The sequence below is a fragment of the Lucilia cuprina genome, chromosome 5 (assembly GCF_022045245.1).
Source record: "Lucilia cuprina isolate Lc7/37 chromosome 5, ASM2204524v1, whole genome shotgun sequence".
NCBI classification, from domain to species: Eukaryota; Metazoa; Arthropoda; class Insecta; order Diptera; family Calliphoridae; genus Lucilia; species Lucilia cuprina.
In genome coordinates, this window is record NC_060953.1 from 52,283,181 (window position 1) to 52,307,230 (window position 24,050).

Genomic DNA, 24,050 nt, shown 5'->3' on the forward strand with positions numbered 1-24,050 from the left:
TTTAGAAACAAGTAATTCTATAATCATTTTGTCTAATCTGTGGTTACTTTGAAATATAAGAAATATTTTCAATAAAACTTAATATTAACCACAAAATAATAAATATTTTTATTTTTTTAATTTTAAACATTAAAGTTTTACTTCGTCATAAAGAAATGCATATAAATTAGATGCTAACTCGTTTAATTAATGTAGTAAATAATTTCCAATCAATAAATAAATATACAAACCATATTTCACAATTTTATTACTTTGACATATGTGAGTGTTTTTTTTAAAGTCATGCATGATTTGTCATTAATTGCAGACGTTTTTCACAGTCTCATGCCAAAATTTTCAAAAAAAAAGGTGTTAAACACAAACGTGACAATTTTCCACTACATGTGATTACAATTTGTATTTCCCATTTTCTGGGTAATTTAATCTAAATTTATGTGAAAAAAGAGAAAATGAAAATAAAATGTATCTACCAGGCATTATAATCGATTTTTTTGTACTTATGTCTGTATAAGTATTTAAATACACATTAAAACCAATACTCCTGATACAAAGATACACACACACACACATAATTTTCCTATATTTCTGTAGAAATCTTATCATCAATAAATAAATATAATCTGATATAAAAACATTTTTTTTATTTGCAAACAAAAAATATGTCTAAACGGTATTTAGTAAAAGCTTTTTATTGTCATTGCAGAAAAATTTTAATTTAACACAAGCTTTAATTGTTATTAAACAATATAAATTTGCTTATGTTGGATTTAGCTGTTTAAATTGCTGCCCCTTAAAAAAATTGTTTACTAAATTACTCAATATTAGAGAAATACAATTTCTCACTGTTTTAATGATTCATACTTTTATAAAATTTTGTTTAACAATGTTTCTCTCATTTATTATCTTGCTCTCTTAGAGATAATTTGAGATTTTATTGGATTTACAGTAGACTCCTTAATTATGTGGTAGAGCAAACGACAATTTTTTCTTAATCATTCTAGGCTATAGATCAGTGTATAGTCAGGGTTAAAGTCTGCACTATAGCTCAGTCTCTAGACTGGACTATAAGTTAATCTATAAATAATGCAAATTATTATTTGCTTTATTTATCAGTCTATAGTGTAGACTATAGATCTGTCATTAGTCTGAACTATAGAACAATCTATAGTCTAAACTATAGAACAGTCTATAGTCTTGACTATAGAACAGTCTATAGACTTGACTATAGAACAGTTTATAGTCTTGACTATAGAACAGTCTATAGTCTTGACTATAGAACAGTCTATAGTCTTGACTATAGAACAGTCTATAGTCTTGACTATGGAACAGTCTATAGTCTTGACTATAGAACAGTCTATAGTCTTGACTAAAAACAGTCTATAGTCTTGACTATAAAACAGTCTATAGTCTTGACTATAGATTAGTCTATAGTCTTGACTATAGATTAGTCTATAGTCTTGACTATAGATTAGTCTATAGTCTTGACTATAGATTAGTCTATAGACTTGACTATAGATTAGTCTATAGTCTTGACTATAGACTAATAGATTAGTCTATAGATTAGTCTATAGTCTTGACTATAGATTAGTCTATAGTCTTGACTATAGATTAGTCTATAGTCTTGACTATAGATTAGTCTATAGTCTTGACTATAGATTAGTCTATAGTCTTGACTATAGATTAGTCTATAGTCTTGACTATAGATTAGTCTATAGTCTTGACTATAGATTAGTCTATAGTCTTGACTATAGATTAGTCTATAGTCTTGACTATAGATTAGTCTATAGTCTTGACTATAGATTAGTCTATAGTCTTGACTATAGATTAGTCTATAGTCTTGACTATAGATTAGTCTATAGTCTTGACTATAGATTAGTCTATAGTCTTGACTATAGATTAGTCTATAGTCTTGACTATAGATTAGTCTATAGTCTTGACTATAGATTAGTCTATAGTCTTGACTATAGATTAGTCTATAGTCTTGACTATAGATTAGTCTATAGTCTTGACTATAGATTAGTCTATAGTCTTGACTATAGATTAGTCTATAGTCTTGACTATAGATTAGTCTATAGTCTTGACTATAGATTAGTCTATAGTCTTTATTAAAGATTAGTCTATAGTCTTGACTATAGATTAGTCTATAGTCTTTACTATAGATTAGTCTATAATCTTTACTATAGAACACTCTATAGTCTTAACCATAGATCACTCTATAGTCTTTACTATAGATCACTCTAAAGTCTTAAACATTGATCACTCTATAGTCTTGAATATAGATTAGTCTATAGTCTTGACTATAAAGTAGTCTATAGTCTTGGCTATATATTAGTCTATAGTCTTGACTATAGATTAGTCTATAGTCTTGACTATAGATTAGTCTATAGTCTTTACTATAGATTAGTCTTTAGTCTTTATTATAGATTAGTCTATAGTCTTTACTATAGATCACTCTATAGTCTTAACCATAAATCACTCTATAGTCTTTACTAAAGATCACTCTATAGTCTTAACCATAGATCACTCTACAGTCTTGACTATAGATCACTCTATAGTCTTGACTATAGATTACTCTATAGTCTTAACTCTAGATCACTCTATAGTCTTGACTATAGATCACTCTATAGTCTTGACTATAGATCACTCTATAGTCTTGACTATAGATCACTCTATAGTCTTGACTATAGATCACTCTATAGTCTTGACTATAGATCACTCTATAGTCTTGACTATAGATCACTCTATAGTCTTGACTATAGATCACTCTATAGTCTTGACTATAGATCACTCTATAGTCTTGACTATAGATCACTCTATAGTCTTGACTATAAATCACTCTATAGTCTTGTCTTCAGTTCAGAGTGCAGATTTGATTATACTGAATTATAAATTAGTCTATAGTCATATCAGTCCATAGTTTGTACTACATATCAGTTTATTGATAGATTTATTTACAGTCCTATCTACCTATATGCAATAGATCAATCAGAAAACTGGTCTACAAACCACTCTGTAAATTAGACTATAGATCAGTCTATAGCCTAGACTATAGATCAGTCTATGGCCTAGACTATAGACCAGTCTATAGCCTAGACTATAGATCAGTTAATAATCTGGACTAGAGATCATTCTATATGATGTATAGATAGTCTTGATTATAGATGATGATCTGTTTATAGCGAACTAATCTATATCGTCTATAAACAGATTTCATGTCTGAAATGTAAATTAGTCTGAAGTCTAAACTGTTCACCTTAGGTTTGAGAAAACGATCACAATTTCATATTTTTAATAACCCCTTACGAATACAGTTATTGCGTTATATTAGGGACAACTGTATAATACTGAAACATGTCATATGTCGTCATAAATTTTTTTATTATTAACATAATAAAATTATTTAATTAATCATATTAAGTTGTTTATACAAATTTAGTTTCCATTTACTATTGGAATTTTTGCTAAATTTCCAATAATTACCAAACATATATGGATTTATATTATTATTTCTAAGAATTTAAAATATGTAAAGTTACAAGAACTTTTAGATATTCATATTATACTAAACTATTGTTGTTATTTCATTTTACAAAAAACCTATAAAATTTCTTTTATTAAAAAACCTTGTTAAAGGTTAGGGCGTTTTTTAAACTTTTCTTTAAAAATCGCTTATATGAGGCGTCAAAATGTCTGTAAAAGTACTTTAAATAATGCATTTTTTTCTTATTCAAAATTTTTTTTATTAAAACAAAAGAATGACAATGAAAAGTGAGTTTTTGTTTAAGTTCCTCTCTACACAACAACTGCATATAATTATTTTTTTATTGTTTTAATTTTAATACCCTTCCGTTTTGTTGTATGCAAATCGTTATGTAGATAGAATTAGATAGAATTTTTTTAAAAGAAGAAGTTTTTTTTTGTATTTTTAAGATGTAATCTGGTCTATAGACCTTGATTGTAGTCGAATACGTAGATAATTATGCGGTCTTCTTGTATACAGATTGGATGATCAGTCCATTCTCTATACAATTCTATAATCTCGATGTAACCTATAATGTAGTTTTATCTATTATCTAACAAAAAAAGAACTTCCAAAGAAGCGAAAAATAATCGAATTTACTTCATGGAATTACTGATTTTGACACACGCTTGTCATAGAAGGGATTTCCTTTTTATTTGATTCTAAATTCACAACATAGGAGGGATGTCCTTTTTATTTGATTCTACATTCACCACATCTGAAGTCATTCTCAGGAAGTAATTTTTATGTTAATTTTATGGAAGTTATAAGGAAGGGAAATTTTAGTATTATAGTATACAACTAATTTGACTCAAATAATATTAACATAAATAAATAAAATACACTACTTTTGAAGTAGTGATAAAAGTTATTCTTTTGGAAGTATTTCGTTTTATTTTGCTGGTTAATTGTCTCGATTATAGTCTGGTCTATATTCTCATCTATAGTCTTGTTTAGAGTCTATTGTTTAGTCTGTACTCTAGACTACACTTTCTAGATTACATTCTCGACTACAGTCTAGTCTATAGTGTCTCCTCTATCGACTATAGTTTGTTCTATAGTTTCGTCTATTGTGTACTCTGTGACTCGACTATTAAGTGGTCTATAGTCTGGTCTCAACTATAATCTTACATATATTTCCAACATTCCATATAAGCTACTGTTTTTCCCTTGACTTTACATTCTCAGTAAATTTTTTTCAATAATTTTTATACCCTACACCACTTAAGTGGGGAGGGTATATTGGGTTTGTGCCGATGTTTGTAACGCACACCTTAAAGTATACCAATAGGCTCAGAATCATTTTCTGAGTCGATTTAGCCATGTCCGTCCGTCAAACTACAGTTCGCAATTTTAAAGATAATGCAATGAAATTTGGTAAATGATTTTCTATTGTTCCAGGGACAAAGCCCTATTGAAAATGGTTAAGATTGGTCCATTATTTGACCTAGCCCTATACAACTGAACCCCCGAATAGGGCTTGTAAACCTTGTAATCAAACTACAGGTCGCTATTTTAAAGATAATACAATGAAATTTGGTAAATGATTTTCTATTGTTTCAGGGACAAAGCCTATTGAAAATGGTTAAGATCGGTCCATTATTTCACCTACCCCCATACTTGTAATCAAACTACAGATCGTAATTTTAAGGATAATGCAATGAAATTTGGTAAATGATCTTCTATTTCTCTAGGGACAAAGCCTATTGAAAATGGTTCAGATCGGTCCATTATTTTACCTACTCCCATACAACTGAACCCCCGAATAGGGCTTGTAAACCTTGTAATCAAACTGCAGGCCGCAAATTTAAAGAAAATGTAATGAAATTTGATAAATAATCTTCTATTGTTCCAGGGACAAAGCCTATTGAAAATGGTTGAGATCAGCCTATTGAAAATGGTTGAGAACGGTCCATTATTTCACCTAGCCCCCATACAACTGAACCCGCCGAATAGGGCTTTTAAGTTCATAATTATGTTTAATATAGTCATATCTCGACAAAATGCTGCAAAACCCAGTTCTATACTAGACTTGATGACCCTCACGAATTTCATAATAATAGGTCCTCATATGACCCAAGCCCCTATGAAAAGCCCCCATTAAAATTTCACTTAAATATCCACAATTTTTTCAACAATAAACGGCTTAAGTATGTATATCTGAGGCAAGGTACAATAATTCAACTTAAATGCTTTATTATGGTAACTAAATCACATTTTATTTTTGTAAAAGTTGTAGGATATTATATGGTCGGCCTCCCTAGACTAAAATTTATTACTTGTTTATTTTAATTTCTTGTCTTGACATTTCATTTTCTTAAATGTTTATTATTTTGGAAGAAGGAACGACATTATAGAATCAAAATGGAAAGTACAAAATTTTGTGCATTAGTCCATTTGCAAACATAACTGTCATAACATGAAATTTTCGAATTTTAAGTGATATGAACCATAAAATGCATTCCGCCCATAATTTAAAGGAAAAATCCCGATGTTCCAATTGCAAGAGATTTTTTAGCTTAAAAAAAATGTTTCTTTTAAATCTTAGTTTTTTGACTTATAACAGTATTGTCACAAATCGGGTGGATATGCCGGTATATGATGACATTATTATGCATTCATTCATTCATTCATTTTGTTTATTTCTTAACTTTTGATTATTGTTCGTTCATACAGAGTTACTAAAGTTTATTCATCTTTTAAAATAGCGAATTGGTTTAGAAGAGTGAAGGAACGAAAAAAAAATATTAAAACAAAAACGTGACTTGTAATATATAATCATCATGTTATAAAATCACATAATTCAACACAGACAAATATTTGTTTACATATATATTTTTTTCAGTGTATTTATGCAAATAACATATTGTTTTGACTCTCTTATATTTCCCCTTCTTATTTTTCTGAATGTCGTAATTTATTTTCTTAACGGAAATGCAATAAATTGTCTATAACAACTTTTTTATTGTTGTAGTTTTTTTTTTCTTAATTCTTAAGTGTTGTTAGCACAAACCAGGTCAGTAGTAGAATTAATAATTGATAAATAAATAATGTTTATTTAGACGGCGTGCGGTATCATGTTTTCAGTATCAGGTATCATGTTTTCATCATTTTTTTTAAGTACCTATTCAATATAGTTTTGAATATTAACATTTTTTAGGAAACTTTATGTAGTTAAAAGTTGTCGATATTACTTAAGACTTATTTAGAGTTTGCTCTCTAGTCTAAACTATTGTATCGACTTGAGTCTGTTTTATAGTATTAACTATAGTTTGGTCTATAGTCTCTTATATAATCTCATCTTTAGTCACGAAAGTTGTTTATAGTCAGGTCTATTGTCTGATATATTACCATAGTCTGGACTATAGTCTGGTCTGTAGTGTAGACTATAGTATGGGCTATATTTAAGCCAACAATCTGGATTACAACCTGGACTATAGTCTGCCCTATAGTCTGAACTTAGTCTGCCCTATAATCTGAACAATAGTCTAGACTGTAATCTCTCCTACAGTCTGAACATTAATCTCGGCTGTATTCCGGTTATAATCTCTACTATATTCTGGTTATAATCTCTCCTATAGGATTACAGTCTGGACTATAGACTGGCCTATAGTTCTATAGGTCAAACTATACTTTAGACTTATTCCGTCCTAAATTCTAGAATATAGTCCGCTCTATAGTCTGGCCTTTAGATTGGATTAAGGTATGGACTTACTTCTGTTCTATAATCTGTCCTTTAATCTGTTCAATACTCAGGCCATTAGTCTGCACAATGGTCTGGTTTATAGTAGATATTATACTCCAGACTATAGGCAGGATTATAGTCTAGAATATAGACCGAACTATATTCTAGAATATAGACCAGACTATAGTCTAAAATATAATCTAGTCTATAGTCCGGATTGTAGTCTGGACTATATTTTGGTCTATAATCTGAATAGTCTGGTCTATAGTAGAGATTATACTCTAGACTGGTTTATAGTTTAGAATATAGGCCGGACTATAGAATAAAATATAGTCCTGCCTAAAGTCCGGACTCTAGTCTGGACTATAATCTCTCCTTTTAGTCTGGACTATAATCTGTTCTATATTCTGGGTATGATCACACCTATTATAGGTGTATCACACTGGATTATAGTTTGGACTATAGCCTGGCCTATAGTTCTATAGGCCGAACTATATTTTTGACTTTAGCCCGTCCTAAACTCTAAACTTTAGTCAGGTCTATAGACTTGGCTATTATTTCTTCAATAGTCTGACCTTTATATTGAACTCTGGTTTGGCATAAAGTCCGTCCTTTAGTATGTCCTTTAGTCTGCCCAATGGTCTGGTCTATAGTAATCTGGATTATAGACCGAACTAAAGTCTAGAATATAGACCAGACAATACAATATATTCTAGTCTATAGTCTGGAATATAATTTGGTCTATAACTTAGATGGCTACAATATTAATTTTAGTATGGTTTGTAGCATCAGCTAATGTCTGATGCATATCCTAGACTGGGGTATGTTTTAAAGTCTCGACCATGAACTAATCTATAGTATAGATTATAGTCTGCTGTATAGTCTATAGATTAGTGTAAAGTAATGGCTTTACTGTCGACTATACTCTGATCAAAATTCATGGATGTGTTTGGATCTAAAGTCTTCTCTATAGTATGGTTAAAAGTATTCACTGTAGACTGAGAGAGAATATCTCTGTAGTATTAACTTAAGTCTTAGCCTCACTGTAGTCTGTTCTATAGTCTCGACAGTAGTCCGGTCTTTAGTATCGTCTCTTATCTGTTTCATAGTCTGATATATACTTTCCTCTAAATTCATGTCTATATTAGTTTTGTCTATTCTAGTGTCCTTTACATTGTTGACTTATCTTGATCTTGTCTACTAGTTGTACGTTACGCTAATTATCAAATTTATTCTAATGAGATGCTTCTCTTTAAAATTATAATTTCCTTTCATATATTTAGACATTGTTTAACTTGCGTGTTTTGTTATTTTTTTTTCTGTAATAATTTCTTAATTTTGTCCCATTCATTAAAAAAAGGATGGATAATTTTTAATAACTGGGTGTTTTTTGTCACTTTGTAATTATGTCTTGCATGACACTCTTTAGTAATCCATCTTTCCATTTCTTAGTAAAACATTTGAAGGTTAAAATAAACTACTATATTGTTATAATAATTAACAATTATGTCTTATTAAGAGAACTTGGTTTTTTTTTAAATAATAAAATATAAATAACTTAATATCTAGTTAATGAAAAAAAGAAAAGGAAAATATAAATATGAAATCATTGAATGTATTTTCTTGTTTCATAAACCATTAATGACTTTTTTTGTTTAATAATAGTATTATCATTATATTTATATCATTGTTTGTACTTGTTTTCTTTCTATTAAATTTTTTTAAACCCTTTCATGTAGACTGCTTAAAAGTTCAATAAACTTTACAAGAAAATAGAAATAAAAACATACATTATAAATCACACCATTAGTTACAACATTTACAACACTTGCAAGTAGCAAACTCTAAGAAAACTGAAATAATTAACACCTTTTTAAATGCCACACAACATCAAGGAAAACTAAATAAAAGAGAAAAATAAAGTAAACGTCTTAAAACAACAATTTTGCATTTAATCATGTGCATTCAGTTGTGGCTTTAAACTTTTCATCCCATACCTCCTTTGTCCTGTTGTTAGATGCACAGAAGCATTTTAAAACTAATAAACACATTGTAACTACTGATATAAGCATATCCTGTGCAGGCGGTTAGGTACAATCCTTGGCACACCAGCTAAATATGTTCTCAAAAGTAAGTTATGTCCAGATATTTTTACGCAAATATCTGCTTTACTCCCAACTAAAGTCTAGACCTTTAAACCGGTCTGCAGATTAAACCAATGTCTGGTGTATAGACTAAACTATAGACTAGTCTATAGACTGAACTATAGACTAGTCTATAGACTAAACTATAGACTAGACTATAGACTAGACCATAGACTAGACCATAGACTAGACCATAGACTAGACCATAAACAAGTCTATAGACTAAACTATAGACTAGTCTATAGACTAGACTATAGACTAGACCATAGACTAGACCATAGACTAGACTATAGACCAGACCATAGACTAGACCATAGACTAGACCATAGACTAGACCACAGACTAGACCATAGACTAGAATATATACTAGACTATAGACTAGACTATAGACTAGATTATAGACTAGACTATAGACTAGATTATAGACTAGACTATATACTAGACTATAGACTAGACTATAGACTAGACTATAGACTAGACTATAGAATAGACTATAGACTAGACTATAGATAAGACTATAGACTAGACTATAACCTAGACTAGACTATAGACTAGACTATAGTCTAGACTATAGACTAGACTATAGACTAGACTATAGACTAGACTATAGACTATACTATAGACTAGACTATAGACTAGACTATAGACTAGACTATAGACTATAGATTAGACTATAGACTAGACTTTAGACTAGACTATAGACTAGACTATAGACTAGACTATAGACTAGACTATAGACTATATACTAGACTATAGACTAGACTATAGACTAGACTATAGACTAGACTATAGACTAGACTATAGACTAGACTATAGACTAGACTATAGACTAGACTATAGACTAGACTATAGACTAGACTATAGACTAGACTATAGACTAGACTATAGACTAGACTATAGACTAGACAATAGACTAGACTATAGACTAGACTATAGACTAGACTATAGACTAGACTATAGACTAGACTATAGACTAGACTATAGACTAGACTATAGACTAGACTATAGACTAGACTATAGACTAGACTATAGACTAGACTATAGACTAGACTATAGACTAGACTATAGACTAGACTATAGACTAGACTAGACTAGACTATAGACTAGACTATAGACTAGACTATAGACTAGACTATAGACTAGACTATAGATAGACTATAGACTAGACTATAGACTAGACTATAGACTAGACTATAGACTAGACTATAGACTAGACTATAGACTAGACTATAGACTAGACTATAGACTAGACTATAGACTAGACTATAGACTAGACTATAGACTAGACTATAGACTAGACTATAGACTAGACTATATAGACTAGACTATAGACTAGACTATAGACTAGACTATAGACTAGACTATAGACTAGACTATAGACTAGACTATAGACTAGACTATAGACTAGACTATAGACTAGACTATAGACTAGACTATAGACTAGACTATAGACTAGACTATAGACTAGACTATAGACTAGACTATAGACTAGACTATAGACTAGACTATAGACTAGACTATAGATTAGACTATAGACTAGACTATATACTAGACTATAGATTAGACTATAGACTAGACTATAGACTAGACTATAGATTAGACTATAGACTAGATTATAGTCTAGACTATAGACTAGACTATAGACTAGACTATAGACTAGACTTTAGACTAGATTATAGACTAGACTATAGACTAGACTATAGACTAGACTAATGACTAGAATATAGACTAGACTATAGACTAGACTATAGACTAGACTATAGACTAGACTATAGACTAGACTATAGACTAGACTATAGACTAGACTATAGACTAGACTATATACTAAACTATATACTAGACTATAGACTAGACTATAGACTAGACTAAAGACTAGACTATAGACTAGATTATAGACTAGACTATACACTAGACTATAGACTAGACTATAGACTAGACTATACACTAGACTATAGACTAGACTATAGACTAGATTATAGACTAGATTATAGACTAGACTATAGACTAGACTATAGACTAGATTATAGACTAGACTATAGACTAGACTATAGACTAGACTATAGACTAGACTATAGACTAGACTATAGACTAGACTATAGACAAGATTATAGACTAGACTAAAGACTAGACTATAGACTAGACTATAGACTAGACTATAGACTAGACTATAGACTAGACTATAGACTAGACTATAGACTAGACTATAGACTAGACTATAGACTAGACTATAGACTAGACTATAGACTAGACTATAGACTAGACTATAGACTAGACTATAGACTAGACTATAGACTAGACTATAGACTAGACTATAGACTAGACTATAGACTAGACTATAGACTAGACTATAGACAAGATTATAGACTAGACTATAGACTAGACTATAGACTAGACTATAGACTAGACTATAGACTAGACTATAGACTAGACTATAGACTAGACTATAGACTAGACTATAGACTAGACTATATAAAAGACTATAGACTACACTATAGACTAGATTATAAACTAGACTATAGATTAGATTATAGACTAGACTATAGACTAGATTATAGACTAGACTATAGACTAGACTATAGACTAGCCTCAACTATAGTCTGGTCTTAAGTTTATGTGCAACAGTCTCGTTTTCTATTCAATCATTTATTTCTATTAATTTGTTTCACTCAACAAATTTAATTATAAAAAAATAACATTAATAAATTTAATGCATTTAAAAAAGCAAACAAATATTCATACATTATTTTTAGCGATTAATCGTATTATTCGATTTTCAATTATTCATTCGTTTAATTAGTTGTGCTATTTTCAATTTGAGTAATTTTTCGTTTTGTGTAACATATGTGGCATAAATAATTGTGTAAATATTTTACATCTCTGTTTATATGAAATTTGTGTTTTGCATCATATAGCTATTGCAATGATGCATAATATTTGTTGTAAATTAAACAATTTTATGGTGTTTGTGAGCGCCTGTTAAATGCAAACAAAAACAAAAAAAAAAAGAAAAATAAATAACGAGACAATAAACACAATGACACCAAAGCTACCACCATAGAGGTCCTGTAATGCAACATTATGCTGCTTACAGTAACAAGTGAATTGTATAGAGTGAATATAATAAAAATAAAACAAGACACGTACATACACATGTGTGGTCCTACAGTTTGTGTCCTAACGGATGCTGATACTGCTCCAGTCGCTGCTTCAGAATACAAGTATCCTGATAGTGTCACCAACACAAAACAGCACACAATAACCAGCATAAACAAGTGGTAGAGTTTGCTTTTTATTTATTTTTTACTGTACAACAATGTTTTTCTTTCTAAGATATTTTTTTTTTCATTTCAACATTATTTACAAAGTTTTTTTCCCATCAGACAGGTGATTTTGTTTTTGAATAATTTATTATACATCCATATGTTTTTGCTTTTCTACTCCTTTACTTGTGTTTATACACTTCTTCTATGTAAACTAGAGTATTGTTACTTACTACCCTGAGGGTTTATAACCTGTCTCAAGGATTTCTCCTTAAACATTTCGTCAAAGTTAATATCTTTGAACTTTAGTCTCACATACACACTCATCATGTACTATATAATAGCAGCTATAAGTTTTAGAACAAGGTCATCATCATACATTTCGAAAACAAAAAGTTCTTTTAATTTTAGTTGTAATTGCTGAAAGGCTAGAAACTGTAAGAACTTGTTGATAAAAATTTTACACATTAGTTACAATGTTTATACGTTGTTGTAAATGATTGACAAAGTTTTGTAATAATTTGTTGTTGTATTGTTGAGAATTTGAGAACTTAATTAAAATGCTAATTTAAATGTAAAATACTTGCAAAGTAAAAGAATGAACTACAATAAAATAAAGTGATTGGAAAAGTTTAAAAACGTATGAGTAATGAATTATAGTTTCAAAGTACAATTTTGCCTATACCTACTCTGGCCTATAGTTTAAACAACATTTTGTTACCAAATATCAACTAAAGTACGACTGCTCAATAAACAAATTTTAACTGTTGTCAGTTTTCCGTATGACAATATTGCTTATACATAATCGATAATTAATTCAACTTAAGAATGGTCTGTGGATTTGGGTACAATTTGTTCTTGACAATATTCTGGCATACGCTTTTTATTGCAATCTGATTTACAGTTTGGGTATACTCAAATTTATAGCCCCGACTATAGTTTTTTGGTCTAGTTACGCGTGATTTATACATATACAGACTGGTCCATAATCTCTTCTTTATTCTTGTTGTCATTAATCTCTTCTTTACACACGTCTAATATATAGTTTTTATTCTCGACTAAAGAGTTGTCCTTCTATATTCTTGTCTAGTCTATAGTCTAGTCTATAGTCTAGTCTATTGTCTAGTCTATTGTCTAGTCTATAGTCTAGTCTATTGTCTAGTCTATAGTCTAGTCTATAGTCTAGTCTATTGTCTAGTCTATTGTCTAGTCTATAGTCTAGTCTATAGTCTAGTCTATTGTCTAGTCTATAGTCTAGTCTATAGTCTAGTCTATAGTCTAGTCTATAGTCTAGTCTATAGTCAAGTCTATAGTCTAGTCTATAGTCTAGTCTATAGTCTAGTCTATAGTCTAGTCTATAGTCTAGTCTATAGTCTAGTCTATAGTCTAGTCTATAGTCTAGTCTATAGTCTAGTCTATAGTCTAGTCTATAGTCTAGTCTATAGTCTAGTCTATAGTCTAGTCTATAGTCTATAGTCTAGTATATAGTCGAGTCTATAGTCGAGTCTATAGTCTAGTCTATAGTCGAGTCTATAGTCTAGTCTATAGTCTAGTCTATAGTCGAGTCTATAGTCTAGTCTATAGTCTAGTCTATAGTCGAGTCTATAGTCTAGTCTATAGTCTAGTCTATAGTCTAGTCTATAGTCTAGTCTATTGTCTAGTCTATAGTCTGGTCTATAGTCCAGTCTATAGTCTAGTCTATAGTCTAGTCTATAGTCTAGTCTATAGTCTAGTCTATAGTCTAGTCTATAGTCTAGTCTATAGTCTGGTCTATAGTCCAGTCTATAGTCTAGTCTATAGTCTAGTCTATAGTCTAGTCTATAGTCTAGTCTATGTCTAGTCTATAGTCTAGTCTATAGTCTAGTCTATAGTCTAGTCTATAGTCTAGTCTATAGTCTAGTCTATAGTCTAGTCTATAGTCTAGTCTATAGTCTAGTCTATAGTCTAGTCTATAGTCTAGTCTATAGTCTAGTCTATAGTCTAGTCTATAGTCTAGTCTATAGTCTAGTCTATAGTCTAGTCTATAGTCTAGTCTATAGTCTAGTCTATAGTCTAGTCTATAGTCTAGTCTATAGTCTAGTCTATAGTCTAGTCTATAGTCTAGTCTATAGTCTAGTCTATAGTCTAGTCTATAGTCTAGTCTATAGTCTAGTCTATAGTCTAGTCTATAGTCTAGTCTATAGTCTAGTCTATAGTCTAGTCTATAGTCTAGTCTATAGTCTAGTCTATAGTCTAGTCTATAGTCTAGTCTATAGTCTAGTCTATAGTCTAGTCTATAGTCTAGTCTATAGTCTAGTCTATAGTCTAGTCTATAGTCTAGTCTATAGTCTAGTCTATAGTCTAGTCTATAGTCTAGTCTATAGTCTAGTCTATAGTCTAGTCTATAGTCTAGTCTATAGTCTAGACTATAGACTAGACTATAGTCTAGTCTATAGTCTAGTCTATAGTCTAGTCTATAGTCTAGTCTATAGTCTAGTCTATAGTCTAGTCTATAGTCTAGTCTATAGTCTAGTCTATAGTCTAGTCTATAGTCTAGTCTATAGTCTAGTCTATAGTCTAGTCTATAGTCTAGTCTATAGTCTAGTCTATAGTCTAGTCTATAGTCTAGTCTATAGTCTAGTCTATTGTCTAGTCTATAGTCCAGTCTATAGTCTAGTCTATAGTCTGGTCTATAGTCCAGTCTATAGTCTAGTCTATAGTCTAGTCTATAGTCTAGTCTATAGTCTAGTCTATAGTCTAGTCTATAGTCTAGTCTATAGTCTAGTCTATAGTCTAGTCTATAGTCTAGTCTATAGTCTAGTCTATAGTCTAGTCTATAGTCTAGTCTATAGTCTAGTCTATAGACTAGACTATAGACTAGACTATAGACTAGACTATAGACTAGACTATAGACTAGACTATAGACTAGACTATAGACTAGACTATAGTCTAGTCTATAGTCTAGTCTATAGTCTAGTCTATAGTCTAGTCTATAGTCTAGTCTATAGTCTAGTCTATAGTCTAGTCTATAGTCTAGTCTATAGTCTAGTCTATAGTCTAGTCTATAGTCTAGTCTATAGTCTAGTCTATAGTCTAGTCTATAGTCTAGTCTATAGTCTAGTCTATAGTCTAGTCTATAGTCTAGTCTATAGTCTAGTCTATAGTCTAGTCTATAGTCTAGTCTATAGTCTAGTCTATAGTCTAGTCTATAGTCTAGTCTATAGTCTAGTCTATAGTCTAGTCTATAGTCTAGTCTATAGTCTAGTCTATAGTCTAGTCTATAGTCTAGTCTATAGTCTAGTCTATAGTCTAGTCTATAGTCTAGTCTATAGTCTAGTCTATAGTCTAGTCTATAGTCTAGTCTATAGTCTAGTCTATAGTCTAGTCTATAGTCTAGTCTATAGTCTAGTCTATAGTCTAGTCTATAGTCTAGTCTATAGTCTAGTCTATAGTCTAGTCTATAATCTAGTCTATAGTATAGTCTATAGTATAGTCTATAGTCTAGTCTATAGCATAGTTTATAGATTTGTCTATAGTTTGGTCTAGGCTATAGTCTTGTAGATAGTCTTTTCTACTCCTTTATAGTCTAATATATAGTCTAGTCTATAGCATAGACAAAGGTTTGTTTTAGACTTAGACAAGGTAGTGTTTATAATATACTGGTTTCCACCCTATAACCCTAAGTATAGTCTTTGCTATGGTCTAATCAATAGTCTTTAATATAGTCGGATATTTAGTTTCTTCTGATTATTTCTTTTGATTGCAAAATTAAATTTTTTTAAAGTATTTTTTAGGAATTGTTGCAAACGTTTAACATTAATCAATTTACTTGGTTGATTATGTGAACGCCAAAAAATTCAGTTACCACAACTTTAACTGTTAAATGCATCTGCAGATAACCAACCTCCATATTTATATTTTTTTAATAATATTTTATCTTAACACCTTTAAAATACAATTTTTTTTCATGGCATTTACTAAAAATATAATAAGTAAACAGGTTATTCGGCAGTAACGAATTGATTGTAGGCTATTGCATGAATGGATGCCAAAAAACTTGCAAGCCTTTGTAGAAGCGGTTAATTAGTATAAAATAGTAAAGTATTTTTAATGAAAAGATGTAATTTTGAAAAGGTAGAATTGTAATTCTTGTTAAGTGATCGTAATTTCATTACGATTTCTAAAAAGTAAGAGAAAATTATTTATATCAGAAGCCCCTAATAGACTTACTACACTCATGCTATAGGGTAATAAAAAAAACAGGCGTAAAAAACATTAATTATTTTAGTTGTTCACCAAAATGTTTTACAATTATTGCAACAATTTTAAGTTATTTTTATTATTATGTGTGTGTGTGTAGAAATAACAGCAATTTTTATAATATAAAAAAATCTATGGTGTTTATACGTAATTTAAGTTTTTTTTTGTTACTATCACCATAACAAATCAACAACAAATGTTACTTGCGTCCATGCACTTCACTTGCATGGACATTCATTCATTTATTCTTTCATTTGGTTCTAATGGTCAATGGCCTTTTATTGTAGTTTGTGGGTAAGAGTAGTAAGATTATGTGGTAGTAGTTACATGCTGGCCAATATGTGTATAACAGTGGAGTTAACAGTTTTTTATTGCCTTTTTAACTTTTTTTTGGTTTTTTGTTAAATTTTAGCCAACTGTTCTAGTACTCGTACATATAGACATGTTTTTTATGTAGGCATGTTTTATATAGACATGCAACTTGCACACGTTATTCTGTTTTTTTGTTTGTTTTTTAACCAGTTGCATGGAATTGCAATTGAAGCTAAAACCTGACTGACTGAATGTCCATATGAGCTCATGCATATGAAATTTATGATGGTGGTATTTATTAAAATCACTCGTACCTTTATGGTTTATTTCTTTCTTTATAGTTATAATATATTTGGAAAACCCACCGTTTGATTCTTTGCATCAGTTGTACCCCCCCCCTCCACCCTTTCTTTAGCCAAAAAGTTTCTGTAACAGTTTAACACAAGTTAATGCCACAATTTATAAAATCAGCCGACCGGCTGGTGGGGCAATAATAACTGTTACATACCTTTTGTAATAAATAAAATCAAATTGCTTTTCTTTGTATAAATATTTTTGTAATTAAACTCTTTTTATACCCTTCACCTTCGTGAGAAGGGTATATATAAGTTTGTCATTCCGTTTGTAATTTCTATAATATAATTTTCCGACCCTATGGATCCTTATAGATAGCGGAGTCGATTAAGCCATGTCCGTCTGTCTGTCTGTTTGTCTGTTGAAATCAGTTTTCAGAGGTCCCCAGATATCGGCGAGATCCGAATCTTCAATAATTCAGTTAGACATGCTTTCGAGAAGATCGCTATTTAAAATCAGCAAAATCGGTCTATAAATAACGGAGATATGAGCAAAAATCAACGACAACCTCTGAAAATTTCATCAAAAAAGCCACATTTTTTTCATGCTTTGTTAAAAAAGCAACAACAACACTGTGAATTGGATAAAGATGTACATGTGCGTGTGGAGATGTATTTGGTTTTATTCTGCTGTGTATTTTTTGTATGTTTGGATGCTGTTCTGTTCTCACGAAGGTATGTGGGTATAACAAGAACAAGGAGATAAAGCAGTAATATGTTGGCAATAAAGCTCATATTTGTCTGAGGGTGGTAATACAGTTTGCGGTGGTACTACAGTACAACGGTTAATATTTTTTTCTATTACAGTTTATATTTGTTTGTGTGTATGTTATGTGTGACATGTGTGCAAAGATACAAAATAAATAAAAACTGTTTTTTAAAACATATTTGGTGCAGGGTATATAAGATTCGGCACAGCCGAATATAGAAATATTACTTGTTTTTATTAAATTGTTTTTTTTTTCTTCGTTTCCTTTAATTACAGGGTGCTGGTAAAGAAATTCGCGAAGCTATTGCAGATCCTTCACTACAGGAAAAAGCCTGGTCTGCTGTCCTGCCTTTAGTTATAAAATTAAAACGTTGTTATGAACATTCACTGGAATTAGAGAAAATTGTACCAAAACTGCTGGGTCAGTTGGTGGGCGGTAAATTAAATCCTACACAACATTTAGAAACACAACAGGCTCTGGTTAAACAGTTGGCCGAGATTTTAGAATTTGTTTTAAAATTCGATGAACATAAGGTGAGTTTTGAATAAAAAAATTTAATTTTATTTAAATATCGCATCGACTTTCTTTTGGCCTTTTGACTAAAGTATGACCTATAGTCTTGATTATAGTCTGACTTAAAGTCTGTTCTACAGTCTTAACTTTAATCTTATTTGGCCTATAGCAGAGATACACGCCGATGCAAAACGATCGACGGCGACGGCGCAACCATTTTCGGTCGGCGGCGGAGGCTTATTATAGAAAATATCTGCGGCTGCTAAATTGTCAGCTCAGCCGTTTTAAGCCATCTCGGCTTATATCTCGGGCCTATAGTCCTTACTATAGTCTGACTTCTAGCCTATTCTAAATTCGTGACTGGCCTATAGTCTTAATTAGAATCTGTTCTGCTTAACTATAATCTTGTCTGGCCTATAGTCTTACAAAAAGTCTTAACTATAATCTATCCTATAGTCTTGACTATAATCTTGTCTGGCCTTTAGTCTTGACTATAGCCTGGCCTATAGTCTTGATCATAGTCTGGCCTATAATCTTAACTATATTCTGACTTAAAGTCTTGAATGTAATCTGTTCTACAATCTTGACTATAATCTTGTCTGATCTATAGGCTTCTCTATAGTCTTGACTAGATTCTGACCTATTCTGAATTCTTGACTGGCCTATAGTCTTGACTAGTTTACAGCCTTGACTATAATCTTTTTTGGCTTGCAGTCTTGACTACAGCCAGATTTTAAGTATTGATTATAGTCCGGCCTACAGTCTGTCCAAAAGTCTTGACTATAATCAGTTTTACAGTTTTGAATATAATCTTGTCTGGTACAGTCTGTTCTATAGACTTAACTTTAGTCTTCACTATAGTTTGGTTTATACCCATAACTATAGTCTGACCTATAATCAGTATAAAGTCATGGCATAGTTTACAATCATGTCCACAGTCTGGTCTATAGCCTTCTCTTTAGTTTAGTCTATAGTCTCTACTGTTATGTAATCAATCTTCTCGACTAAAGTCTAATTTATTGTCTCTACTTTAATCTGATCTTTACTCTTGACTATAGCCCGGTCTTTAGACCCGATTACTATTCTAAATACTTTCTACAAATAAATTCTATAGTATTCACTGGTACCTAGTTCCAACTATAGTCTGAACTTCAGTCTGATCAATAGTCGATACAATCGATAGTCTCGAGTCTGGTTTATAGTCTTGATTCGATTCGGGTTTATGGAGTCCACTAAAGTTTGATCTAAAGACTCGAATGTAATCTGGTTTATATTATCCAATAGAGTGTACACCAAAAAAGTTTACACCCATTTTTTGTTATTTTTGCCTAAAAATAACTCCCTTTAAGGACAAACCCTGTAATTGTAACAACTCGAACAGCTACTGCAATTAACTCATTGATTTTTGTGTAGGTTTTCTTGACGTATCTTTGTTTTTACGATATATTTTTGGTTGATATTACTTGCGTGTTTTATGAGCGTTATAAGGTTTTTGTTGTTGTTGTTGTTGTTTGTTGCTGCTTTTATTTTAATAATGGTGGTGGTGGGCAGTATCGCGTGGTTGCATTTTAACATTATTATTTTTTATGTTTATTCAAACCCATCATAAGTCATGCACGCAAAATCGCTTGAATTTTTTTTTAATCACCAGGGACGCGACTAAGTTCTTTTACATTATTTATTTAGTTTCATTTTTGTTTTTTTTTTAAGTTTCCGTTTACCACTTACTTGTTCCTCATCAATGTTGTATGTTTCTTTAATTATTGAATGGTTTTTAAATTTTAAATCAATGGATTGTATTTTTTTTTTGCATATGTATATTTTATATTCATATGTATACTGTGTTTTGGTTCTAATGATAGTTTTTGCCTATTAGTTATCATCAGCCATGGGGAATTGCTGTTAGTCTCCTGAGTGTCAACATAAAACAAATGTAGACTAATTATTAATTTGTAGGTGTGACACTTGACGTAAAATATAAGTTGCAACCTCATTAAGGGAAGTAACGATCGATCGATCAAGTTATAAACAAATGTTAACCTGACACGACTCTAGATTCACTGTTTCAGTAATTTTGTATAGGAAGTTGTTAAAATAATATATCTCCATTTAAATAATTAGTCGATTATCATAATTGGAATTTGAGAGATAAAGATCGATTAAGGCAAATGTTAGCTTAACAGGTCTAATGGGTCCCTGTTTCAGTAAATTTGTTTAGGAATTTGCTAAAATTATATTTCTTTATTGAAATAGTCTTGACTATAGTCTTGCCTCGAGTTTTGACTATTGTCTGGCCTATAGTCTTGAGTACTGTCTGACCTATAGTCTTGACTATAGTCTGGCCTATAGTCTTAACTATAGTCTGGCCTATAGTCTGGCCTATAGTCTGGCCTATAGTCTGGCCTATAGTCTTGACTGTAGTCTTGACTATAGTCTGGCCTATAGTCTTGACTATAGTCTGGCCTATAGTCTTGACTATAGTCTGGCCTATAGTCTGGTATATAGTCTTGACTATAGTCAGGCCAGACTATAGTCAAGATTATAGGCCAGACTATAGTCAAGACTATAGGCCAGACTATAGTCAAGACTATAGACCAGACTATAGTCTTGACTATAGTCTGGCCTATAGTCTTGACTATAGTCTTGACTATAGTCTTGAATATAGTCTTGACTATAGTCTTGACTATAATCTTGACTATAGTCTTGACTATAGTCTTGACTATAGTCTTGACTATAGTCTTGACTATAGTCTTGACTATAGTCTTGACTATAGTCTTGACTATAGTCTGGCTTTTAGACTGTATTAAAGCCTAACCTATAGTTTTGACTATAGTCTAACCTATAGTCTTGACTATAGTCTGACCTATAGTCTTGACTATAGTCTAACCTATAGTCTTGACTATAGTCTAACCTATAATCTTGACTATAGTCTAACCTATAGTTTTGACTATAGTCTGGCCTATAGTCTTGACTATAGTCTGGCCTATAGTCTAACCTATAGTCTTGACTATAGTCTGGCCTATAGTCTTGATTATAGTCTGGCCTATAGTCTTGACTATAGTCTGGCCTATAGTATTGACTATAGTCTGGCCTATAGTCTAGACTATAGTCTGGCCTATAGTCTAGACTATAGTCTGGCCTATAGTCTGGCCTATAGTCTGGCCTATAGTCTTGACTATAGTCTGGCCTATAGTCTTGACTATAGTCTGGCCTATAGTCTTGACTATAGTCTGGCCTATAGTCATGAATATAGTCTGGTCAATAGTCTGGCCTATAGTCTGGCCTATAGTCATGAATATAGTCTGGCCTATAGTCTGACGAGCAGACGGAAGGATATCTTTAAATAAACTCACAAAGTAATGCTGCTTATATTTTTAGAAAAATGGGCGCACTTTTAAAAGGGGGCTTGATAACTCCCATATGAATTAATCATAAAATGTATATCTGGGAAACTGTAAAATCATTAAATCTTAATTAACGTTTGGAAAACTATTATATTTAGAATCGCTAAGTGTCTTCTTGGGGTAGCAAAGCACACTGGGCATAGCTAGTAATAATATACATTTCACAAGCTATTTTGCATAAAGAAATAGAATTTCCTTATCCTCACCACCTGTGTCCCCAAGAAAATATGTAAAAATTTCATGAATAAAAGAAGCGAAATAAAGAAGTATATTAAAATTTATGAAAACATAAATGAACATAATCGTTATCGATTTACAACTATACAACATAGTACACAGTATACTGTAGCAGTATATAAACTCAAGTATTATAAAATATTAATGTGGGTGTCGTCGTTTGTTTGAAAAGAAATAACTCTGCTGAAGATTATGACAACTTAAGTACCAAGAACAACCAAGAACAATCAAAAGATGGTACAAACATGGATATAAGTAAAATCCGAAAAGGAAACCAGGAAACAACTTTTAGGTTCTTAACACGAACTATAATCGAAATAATAACAGTAGTATGTTAAAATATTGTATTTTAACAAAATGGAAACAAAAACAAATGAAACATTATAATAGTTTTTTGTTTGAACGATTAACGCTTAGAATTTTGAAATTTGAGATACTTACTTTCTTATTATATTGAAGAAAAGAAAATTTACATTTTATAATAATTATTTCAATATGAAGAAAACAATGGAATTGTTAACTTAAGAGTAGCGTTTTTTACTTAAACTTAAATTATTTACTTAAATTGCTCATTTTTAATCTGTACAGATTTAAATGTCGCTCCACATGACAATACTTAAAGTTATAACATATGCTCTATAACTTAAAGTCAATAAATTCTAAGGCATCTTACAGAAAAAAGTTCTACATTGATATTACGATAAAAAATTAAAGTTACAACATTGCAAATGCACACCACACAGTGGGGCATTTCTTAATAAATTTTGGTGAAAAAAAATGATTTTTTAGTTAGAAAAGTAACTTTTTAATAAAAATGATTTCTTCAAAACAAAAGTGATTTTTTTTCTGAAAATAAGGATTTTTAGTAAATAGTGAATTTGTTCAGTGAAAAGGTGATACCTATGTGAAAAAGTCATTTTATAGTGATAAAGCGATTATTCTCTAAAAATTACTATTTTTCATAAAAAATTAGGATTTTTTTTTTTTTTTGAAAATATGAATTTTTCATTGAAAATGCGAATTTTTTCATTGAAAATATGATTTTTTTTGAAAATGTGAGCTACGAAGGAGTAATTTTTCATAAACAACAAGATTTTTCATTAAAAACGAGATTTTTTCAATACAGAATTGATGCCTATCCCAACAAGTCAACTTTAATGGATAATTAATATTTCCGTAAAAAGTGGTTCTTCACTAATCAAGTGATTTTTCAATGAAGAAATAAGTTGACACTAAAGAAGAAATTTTTTCGATTCTTCACTATTAAAAAAAAAAAACAATTTCTTCTCTAAATAAGGGGTTCTTTACTAACGAACTAACGCTTTACTGAATAATTGACATTCACCATGAATTGATTTCTCAGTTAAAAACTGAAATGTTAACACAAAGTTTATTCGCATTGAAAAATACTTGGATTTTTCTTCATAAAATATAATATTTTTGTTAAAAATAAAAAGATTTTTCACGAATGGAATTATTGTTTATAAGTATTTTCGACGATGTTCGTCGTTCATGATAAATCTATCATTCATAAAAAAAGGAGTGAGTATTCATTAAAGAAGAGATTCTGTATGAATTATGAATGAAATATTCATTGATGAATTTTTCTTCAAGGAAAATGTTCTTTACTGAGACTTTCTTTAGAGAAATAGACTCTACCTTCCTTATGCAAA

The 24,050-nt window shown here is 30.7% G+C and overlaps 1 protein-coding gene across 1 annotated transcript in view; it reads left to right on the forward strand.

The window, feature by feature from the left end:
* Window positions 1–24,050, forward strand: part of LOC111677272 (CYFIP-related Rac1 interactor B) — a 57,582-nt gene that overhangs the window by 25,378 nt on the left and 8,154 nt on the right. Inside the window, exon 2 of the mRNA XM_046951640.1 lies at window positions 18,499–18,756. Coding sequence (XP_046807596.1) covers window positions 18,499–18,756 — 258 coding nt within the window. The remainder of the gene's footprint in view (window positions 1–18,498; window positions 18,757–24,050) is intronic.